Here is a 10,347-nt window from a genome sequence, read left to right as displayed (position 1 = left end):
TGACAAGGTATGAATAAGGCTCATATGTTTGTTACAAGATGAAATATTCTTCTGCCACATTTTATGGGAAAACAGTCTGTAAAGAAGTCCACAGAATTTATGGCTTGTTCTGTATGACATCTACAAGTTCTGACCTCTGGCAGGCCAATGACAAAAATCCCAGTAACTTCAACAGCCCTGGAGCAATTTGGTCATGTACTTATTAGCATTTCACTCAGTAAAAACGTACTACTGGCATGTCCTGCCTTGTACAATACAACGGCTGTTTCCTCAGTGTGGTTACTTGCCAGCACTCACAGAGATGACCATTCAGTATTGTAAGTTCCCTCGGATGATAGACAAGAAAAAGTAGACAGCTCTGAAGATGGCAGCAGGCTAAGTGAGGCATGTATTGGATTACCTACTGTAGCCTTGCCTTGGGAGGCTTTTTTCTTTGACAAAGAGCTGTATCAAAGAGAAGTGTTCTCCCTGGATAAAGTTCCATAACTTAAGCCCTTTTACTGCTCAAATACAAGGATATCAAAAAATGTCTGTGACTCTGAATAACTATCTTACTCCTGTCCTTTTCTGAAAGGCTTTAGGTTTTCACTTGAACATAGGCAATGTTGCCAAAATTAAAAATTGCGGTTTACATCTTTCAATCAAAGATGATGTTTACTCATTCAGGAAACTAATGAGCACTTCTGCAACTTTCAACAGAAGACGTATGAAAAGAAATTTGCAACACCTTATAAATTATCACAGCACATGCATCATTAATATTTCCTGGTTTTATGCATAATGCTTTTAGGTTTTCATATGGGTAAGAGGTGAAATGCTGAAATGAAAAGAAGCCAGTGAGGACAGTTCATCATGGTGAGTTCACAAGAAGCAGTGTCTTCCACAGCTGCAGGGAGTCTAGATAGAAGTAGACCAACTTTCTTACAATAGAACATCCCAACGGACCAAAGACCCATGTTTGGGTCAATCTGCATAAATATTTTAAGAATGTCTTCTGCAATACGGTTTAAATTAAATTCATAACATATTAATGTCTCCAACAATCACAACAGAGTTACTAAAGTAAATTTGAATGTAGCCTAGAATCTCTTACTCCTCTAACTAAAAAATGTATTTGCTTTCCGAGAAGATTGTATGCAATACTTCTATTTCAAAATAAATATTATCAGCCACTCATAGTCCTTAATTCATCTGTGTAAATAACTGTAACCTTGTTTCATGGTACACAGACCTTTCACTGAAACTAGTCCAAAGCAACGAAAAGAGGGACAGACACTCCATTACATATACTTCTCCCTTCATGAAGGCAGCAAAAGAGTAAACATACAAACAACCTAAAAAGCCCTGGTGGACTGTACTCACATACTGTTGTTAAAGGCTGCAGGAGAAACTACACTGAAGAGCTGCTACACGAGGCTGTGTAAAATTGCGTTTCTCCAGTTCTTCCATTCAGCTTGTATAAGAAAGTAGTGTTATGATGTTTCACATTTTTTAAGTTATTTACTGTATTTCCTGCACTGTAAGAGCCTTATTTAGCAACTGGGTTGCACAACACTAAGCACTGGAACAAGACTTCAGATATAGTGTCGAACTCCAAGATCTGGAGCCTGATTTGCACTTCGATCCTTTAATTTCATTACCCTTCATCAAGATAAGGAGCTTTAATGTTAAGGAAAAGCAACCCTTTTTCCAGCCTGGGATTAAATCTAATTATTCGCTAACAGCTAAAAGCAGTGAGGATTTCAGCAGGTATCTCCTTTGTGAGCAAAGGGGTCAGTAATTCCCCTGGGATGCTTCTGCCCCATGGTCAAAACTGAACAGGTGCTCTGCGATGTACAGGTGGGTGGCAGGTACCCTCACACTAATGGAGGCACTGAAACCGCCAGAAGATACACAGCTTTCAGCTCTCGGAAATGGCTTTAAAAAATCATACAAAGGAAACAACGGATGAAGAGCATGAGATGCTCTCCAGAAAAATACGTGATAAAATGAAAGCATGGTTGCATGGGTATTGTATGTGTCTGAGCTTAGTCCGACTGCAGTTGGGCAAATATGCTTTTCCTAAGCATATATTCAGCAGAGTTATGGAGCAGATCATCCTGTGTGCAATCACACAGCAGCTACAGGATGGACAAGGGATCAGACCCAGTCAACATGGGTTTAGGAAGGGCAGATCCTGTCTGACCAACCTGATCTCCTTTTACAATCAGGAGACCCACCTGGTAGATGAGGGAAAGGCTGTGGGTATGTCTATCTGGACTTCAGCAAAGCCTTTGACACTGTCTCCCATAATATACTCCTGGAAAAGCTGGCAGCCCATGGCTTGGACAGGGGCACTCTGTGCTGGGTCAGGAACTGGCTCGAGGGCCGGGCCCAGAGAGTGCTGGTGCTCACCAGTTGGGAGGGAGTGTCGACCTGCCGGAAGGCAGGAGGGCTCTGCAGAGGGATCTGGATAGACTGGAGAGTTGGGCTGACTCCAATGGGATGAAGTTCAACAAGGCCAAGTGCCGGGTCCTGCACTTTGGCCACAACAACCCCCTGCAGCGCTACAAGCTGGGCACAGAGTGGCTGGAGAGCAGTCAGGCGAAAGGGACCTGGGGGTGCTGATTGACAGGAAGCTGAACATGAGCCAGGAGTGTGCCCAGGTGGCCAAGAAGGCCAATGGCATCCTGGTCTGCATCAAGAACAGTGTGGCCAGCAGGAGCAGGGAAGTGATCCTTCCCCTGTACTCTGCGTTGGTGAGGCCACACCTTGAGTATTGTGTTCAGTTCTGGGCCCCTCAGTTCAGGAAGGATATTGAGGGGCTGGAGCGGGTCCAGAGAAGAGCAACGAAGCTGGTGAAGGGACTTGAGCACAAGTCCTATGAGGAGAGGCTGAGGGGGCTGGGGTTGTTTAGTCTGGAGAAGAGAAGGCTTAGAGGTGACCTCATCACTCTCTTCAACTACCTGAAGGGAGGTTATAGCCAGGTGGGGGTTGGGCTCTTCTCCCAGGCAACCAACAATAGGACAAGGGGACCCAAGCTCTGCCAGGGGAGGTTTAGGTTAGATGTTAGGAAGAAATTCTTCACCGAGAGGGTAATCAGGCATTGGAATGGCCTGCCCAGAGAGGTGGTGGATTCACCATCCCTGGAGGTTTTTAAACAGAGATTGAACGTGGCCCTTAGTGCCATGATATAGTAATTGGAGATCAGGGGTTGGACTCAATGATCTTGGAGGTCTTTTCCAACCCAATCTATTCTATGATTCTATGATTCTATGATTCAGATGCTATCAGAAACAAGAGACAGCACTGGACTGCCTAGAGCACTAGAGCTTTTGATCTACCAATATGGCAGCTCTTATATTCACATAAAGCTCTGAATAGCCAATACATCCTTATCACTAGCTTTAATAATCAGAAATGATAATACTGGGATCTACAGAAATGCTTGAGTGATATAAATGCTGCTATTATGCAGGGATGTGAGTTAATTATCGGCACCATACTAAAACTACTGTGCTGATACTACTATTTCAGTTATTTCTGCAATAACTTACTTTCTAGCAGTGGCAACCTACAATGACAGATGAGGAAGAAAGACCCGAAATTAAACTGAAAGAAATAATAAGTAAGGTACAAAAGCAGGAGTATCTGTACTTGTCCAGTACTATATTGTCTTCATTTCTTCTCCCTTGCCACATTTCCACTGATGTGAGGAGGTAATTTACAATGTCAAGGAAATCCATGTCTGCCTCTGCTGAATTACTGCATTCATATTTCTACTTGTTTGTAGCGAACCAAAGTCACAATAAATCCAGCTATGTAGATGAGTCATACAGGCTGTCTTTCATTTAACAAGACATCTTTAAATACCACTCTTATTTAACTTGTACTCATTACCATCAGCAAGCACTGTGAGCACCATACTATTCTAATTCCCAGAAAGTTGAGCAAGTAAATCATTAAAAGGTTAAGTTATTTTTTGTGCTAAATGTAAAGCACAATCTTAATATGCTTTATTTTGTTATTATGAGTAATGTAATGTCCTGTAGTTGTATCAACTTATAATGATGCCAGATCACATGGCAGGGGGGAAACAAGAACAACAAACAACAGACAGATGTCATTTCTGTTTAAATCCTCCATTGTAAATTACAAACTCTTAATTTAGACAGGGCTTTCTTTGCAGAGCACAACATCCAGATGGAATCTCATCAGCACAGCAAGAATTGAGATGCATCTTTGTCTCAAATTTTTTAAAAGCAAAGTAATGAAGTATCTTTCAAACAACGCCCAGCCTGCTTTATATTTCCCTATTTGATCCTTAGACCTCCTTTTTGATATTATTTCTGAATATAAATCTTGGAGACGACAGCAAAATTCAACCATTTTGGCAAAAGATGAGACACGCATGAGACAATTTCATATGTTGCTGACACCATTACCATAGGGTGGATTTTATTGTCTAACATGGAAATCTACAGAGGTAAATCATCAAATATATTTCTGATGAGTGGTGTGCACTAGGCACAGCACATCTTTCCAGCTCCTCCAAAATGTAACTCTGTATATGAGAAGCATCTCTTTCAAGTGATACCTATTCCAGAACATTCTAGTCTAGTTTAATCCTGCTGAACATCAGAGTACCAGTAGTAAATCCAGGGTCCTTAACACATACTAAACTGCAACCTGTCACCTCTCTGAAGCTGAGAAAGCAAGTTCTTTGGTACCTCTTCCAAATAAATGACAAAGCTGAGCTATCCCTATAATTTGGAGACATAAGGAGGAACAACATAATACATGGTTAGTTAAATACCCATCTTAGTAATATTCAGCTAGTTAGTGGGAAATAATTGATTGTTCACCAATTAGCCAGAAAACTGTAACCGTTGTAACGCTGTCTCTGACAACTCTATTGCAGATGCAAATTGATCTAATTTTGTTCATCACAATGAATTTGATTCAAAGTGAAATTTCTGTTTATTTGTTCTGATAGGTTGCTTAGCATTAAAAATATACTCTTAAGAATTGCTTGTAAGTCGGCTTTCATTGTACAGCAGGAAACTTCCTAAACCCATCTGCATTCATCTCCGTCTATGCCTTGGATGTATTAACCATTGCTGAGAGTTATAACACTAAATTAGGGAAAAGAATAAAAGATAACTACTTTAGACTAGTTATATAGTCCAGCTTAATTTTTCTGGGAAAAAGAAAAAAACCCCACACATTCCAAAGACTGATCTCCAAAATAGTTTTGGCAACTGTCCTTTATGCCATGAAGTACTTTGAAGCACCAGTTGTTGGCAGGAGAGACAGACGTGATAATACACAATATTTTTATCCTGATAACCATAGTCATAGAGTTTGTGTGTTCTTTGCATCATCAGAAATCAACCTTTGAAGATGTTCCAGATCCCACAAAACTAACAACTGGCAAAGTGTATTACAGATTACACACTACTAAGATAAGATAGCAAAGATTTTTCTTTACATTATTTTATGTTTTACATTGTAAAATGTTATGGGAAAATGCAATGAAGCAGAAATATATAAGGCAAACAAAACTTATTTATATTGCAAACATATGTGAACCATTCATCATTTGTTCTCGGAGTCAGCTACGTTTGAAAGCTATGGCAGATATCATCACAAAATATCTGTTTCAGAACTGTTTTGTGACAGAGTATTTTAGGTCAAGCGGAACACGTATATGTGTGGTCACATCACTTACTGTTAAATGTAAAATGCAGTTTACATTTATGATTAAGGCCAGAAAATGTACTTGCAGGCAGAACTGGAATCCCTGTTTGTGGTTAGATATTAAGCTGAACATAATATAGCTTGCATAATATGCAAGTCACAAGACTAGGGAGCAAAGTGCTGTCAAGAAAATGATGAAAAGATGTAATTTACCTTGTGCAACTGATAATATTGTTTGGCACCTATTCCTCCTTGCTCTTCTCCTGTCCACAGCACCAAGCGCAGAGTCCTTTTTGGACGAAGTCCTAAAACACAGTTTTTAATAATGTTTTAGTACTAAATATGTATATAGTAAAGCATTGTTTGCATTGGTCTCCACCCTCCAATGGATGAAAAACCTGAGTTTCCACAAACTAAACACAAGCTATTTCAAGTGTTGGGTTTGCTGTCTATAAAACTGTTTTCTTGTTTAGAGAGAAAGTCTGAGGTGCAGGAGAGAGCCCACATGAGGAAGGAGTGGGCAGATGTGGTGCTGCTATCAGTTGCAGTAGCACATTAGAACTACATTTTGAGGACATGCTGCAAGTGTCTGAAAACCATAACATAAAGTATCTACCTTGACAGATTTCTGAAACACGTGCTTCTGTCACTGTGGTGGTCTGCAGTAAGAATGAGTACCCGCTTTCAGCAGATCCAAATCAAATTTTTGTGAGAACTACCATTGCTTTGTCATGGTTAATTTATTACAATTAATTGAGAATGAGCTGCTAGATTTTTCTGGGAAATGTTTATCCATTTCAAGAACTGAGGAGTTCTGTAATATTATTTTGCATTTTATCAGAGAAATGAAAAGCAACAATCTATATTCTGTAATCTGAAATACAGTCGGCTGCCAACTGAATGAATGACTTTCTGAAACAAGGTGAATATGAGGCCATTTTCTACTTTGCTACAGTAGCTCAGTAAAAAAGATAAGTTCTCAGATAAATTTTGAAGCCATTTCTGCCATGGCAGAACTGAACAGATAGAATTTGTTGCCCTTTCTTTATTTGATTGTTCCTATTCATAAATGAATACATTTGAGACATCAAACTTGAGAGCATGGAAGAGCAAACAGATAAAGAAAAAAGTGTTTTGTGGGCAGTGGAATGCTAATTTTATTAGAGGAAAAAAAAGACAAAACAGTGAGGAGATTATCACAAGTGATAAAGCATAAAGTACCACACACACTTTTGTGCTGAGGAGAAATAATAACAGTATCACTGGCAAAACTTATTTCATTTCCTAACTGAAATGGTTGAAGCTTGCCAATAGATCTGGCCTTCATTAATTTTTTTCTCTCAATACAATGAACATGATCTGAAGATTTCTTTCTCAAAAGTACATGCTAGCAATCCTCATAACTGAAGGTTATAGAAGGAATACCCCAAATCTGAAGAAAACAACTTGGATTTTCCAGTACTTCATAACGAAGGAAGTGCAAACGACTGGTTTAAAGGTGTATTTTCTAAATGTTAATCTGTTGATGGTAACCAGAAAGGTTGTCAAACCTCATTGCTTTAAAAACAACCCCCCAGTGGATTCCCTGCTCTCCTAAATCATGACAATACAGGATTAGCCTCCTTCGCTTTTCAAATCAGATGGTCTACGAGGTAAAATTTAAATAGTATAATAGCTATCAGCTTGAAGTCAGAAAGATTTAAGCCCAAAATAACCACAAATGTTTTAGCAGTTTGGTTAGAAGAGGTGGCTGTAAAACAGAAAAAGTGCTGGGTATAAAGCACAGAGTGGCCAGTCCTGTGGTACAGTTCCAGTGGCACTGCAGTTTAGGTGGAGAAAAGAGGTTTATTTGTCATATCACAAAACGCAAAGTGCTGAAGCCCAGTCTCCAGCCCACTGCACCAAGGCTGTGAGAGCAGCTTTGGTAGGAAGTGCTTGAGACAGGAGCAGCAGCTCCTGCCTCCTCCCAGGCAAAAATGAAGATGCTTTAGTCTGACACTGCTGCCCCAAGGGGGACTCGAGTCAGTGATCAGGGTCTTCATGTTTGGCTGAGATGGGTTGTAACTCCAGCTGATTTCTCCTGCTTTCCAGGAGCTTGAGATCTCAGCTCACTTGTGGAGAAGAAGTTTGAGATTCTTACGGCCCTTTCCTAGCTCATCATTGTGTCTCTCCGTTGAAGTTGGCGAAATAAAGAAGCCCTACTGAGCTTCGGTCTTTCCAGTCCCAGAGGCAGTGTATCAGTTCTTCCCATCTCACAGGTTCCTGTTAGCAAATTTATTTGTGTGTCCTACTGAAACTAAAAGGGTAACTTAAAAAAAATTTAAATAAATATATATGTAAGCTATGGAGGCAGTTACTTTAAATACAAAGTGTACAGAGGAAAATTTAATTTCCTCATTATCTTAATCTGAAAGTGATAAGTATTTATCTACCTGTTATTAAAACCAGAGCTATTCTGACCAAAGAACAGCAAACAAATCCAATATTCACAAGTAAAATTGCCAAGAGTATTCTCAAGGCATGTTTTTATTAAAAAAAAAAAAAAAAAAACCAAAAAAAAACCACCAAAGTACTGTACTAAAGTTACACATTTTTTTTACTATTAAACTTAACTTTTTTGGTTTGCTTCTCACAAATTACGGCTCCCTAAGCAAGGTATCACCTCCACAAAATCAGAAGTCTTGCAGATCACAGTCCAAATATATAAGGAAAAGACATGATAAAACAGCAGTTGGACTAGAGAAATATGTTCTATGATAGGTGTAAAATGTAGAGAGGGACGCAGACAATTTTAAAATGAAGAAAAACTGTTCCACAAATAAAATAGTGCCTCTTTCTTTTTTATATGTATAAATGACTAATTATACTAAAAACAAAGAGGATAACAGAAAAAAATCCTACAGATGAATTTACAGTTCTCCAACGTTTTAGAAAAATGTGTTAGCTTTTTTTTTTCCCCTCTGCCTTACCCTTAACTGGGAAATAGAAACATAGTTTACCACAAAGGTACATTTTACTGATCAGTTTCTACGCTCTTACGGTTTATCTCAAGCATAAAAAATACTACAGAGCACTTGGGCTACTAAGTTAAAGAATGAAATAAAAACATCAATACAGTCGATCTGTGATTAAGGATACATGTGCAGTAAGCACAGCAGAACACCTGCTCCATTACAGTCCCACTGTGCTGGACTGGCTGGCACTCTTTCATTCTCCTTGAGTACCACAAACACTTCAGTCATACCAAGATGCAGCTCCTATTGACTCTATTTTCTGTTTCTTTTAAATCATCATAGATTGCTCACATTTATAGATACCACCAGCAAGACTTGAATTTTATGTCCTACATGGCTTGGTCCTGCTTGATAGAATTGAGACACTCCCACATAGCAAAACTGAAATGTATTGTTTGGTACACACAGAGACAAATTATAATGACCTGTCAAGTGCAAAGTAAAAAAAATAAACCTGCTTCACTCTCAAGGCAGCATATAAGTCAGGACAGAGAACTCGAATCGTTTTTTTTTAATCAAAATAGAGATCAGTACTGTAAACACTAAATTTCCTTCAGTAACTATTTCCCCACTTTATAAACATAAATCCTTACTGATGGAGAGGATTACAAAGACAAAGTATTTTCTAAGAAGAGTGTGTGTAGATGACTAACAGGCTTCTTCAGTGTTGTTCTAAGACTGATCAGCTCACAAAAACGTAAAAAGCATTCCACCTTTGTGAGAACAGATTAATCCTTGCAAGTCAAGGAACTGGAATCATGCACAAACAAATCAAATAGTTCATCTTATATAAGGCATATAAGGAAACTGCAGATGGATGTGAGCAGATTAACAGGTGTCAAGGTTTAACCCCAGCCAGCAACAAAGCACTAAACAGCCCACTCCCCCACTGTTGGGATGAGGAAGAGAATCAGAAGGATAAAAGCTGGAAAATTCACGGGTTGAGATAAAGACAGTATAATAGGGAAAGCAAAAGCTGCAGACACAAGCAAAACAAAACAAGGAAATACTTAATTCCCAAGCCCCACCATAATTGCTTAGCAAAGCCTTGATCTGAGCATAAAGTAGAATGTGCTGGTTGAGGGAGGTGATTCTGCCCCTCCACTCTCCCCACCTGGAGTACTGCACCCAGCTCTGGAGTCCAGAGAAGGGTCACAAAGATAAGCAGATGGATGGAGCTCCTCTCCTAAGATGAGAGGCTGAGAGAAGAGAGGGCTCCAGGGTGCAGCCTTCCAGTGCCTGAAAGGAGTCTATAAGAAAGATGGAGACAGACTTTTTAGCAGAGCCTGTGGCAATAAGGACAAGGAGCAATGGTTTAAAACTAAAGAAGGGTAGATTCAGATTAGAATTAAGATTTTTTTTTTTCTTTTTTACTATGAGGGTGGTGAAGCACTGGCACAAATTGCCCAGAGAGGATGTGAATGCCCCATTCCTGGAAACATTCAAAGTCAGACTGGACGAGGCTCTGAGCAATCTGATCTAGTTGAAGCAGTTCTTGCTCATTGCAGGGGAGTTGGAGTAAGTGACCGTTAAAGATGCCTTCCAACCCAAACTATTCTCTGTGTTCCCTTACCTTCTAATACTGCCTAAATCACTAAAGTAATTTGTTTCAGGTGCTACTAGGGAGAGCTATATACAGATATATCATCCTCAG

At 39.5% G+C, this 10,347-nt stretch overlaps 1 protein-coding gene across 2 annotated transcripts in view; it reads right to left on the bottom strand.

Moving 5' to 3' along the window:
• The window catches only part of CPQ (carboxypeptidase Q), a 149,870-nt gene that overhangs the window by 37,890 nt on the left and 101,633 nt on the right, over positions 1 to 10,347 (bottom strand). For both annotated transcript variants that reach the window (XM_027889272.1, XM_027889273.1), the window contains exon 6: positions 5,893 to 5,984. In XM_027889272.1, coding sequence (XP_027745073.1) covers positions 5,893 to 5,984 — 92 coding nt within the window. The remainder of the gene's footprint in view (positions 1 to 5,892; positions 5,985 to 10,347) is intronic.

Source organism: Empidonax traillii, unplaced genomic scaffold (assembly GCF_003031625.1).
Source record: "Empidonax traillii isolate 1590-97213 ecotype Southwest subspecies unplaced genomic scaffold, ASM303162v1 scaffold257:size1394852, whole genome shotgun sequence".
Classification (NCBI taxonomy): Eukaryota; Metazoa; Chordata; class Aves; order Passeriformes; family Tyrannidae; genus Empidonax; species Empidonax traillii.
This window is presented reverse-complemented; position numbering and strand designations above follow the sequence as displayed.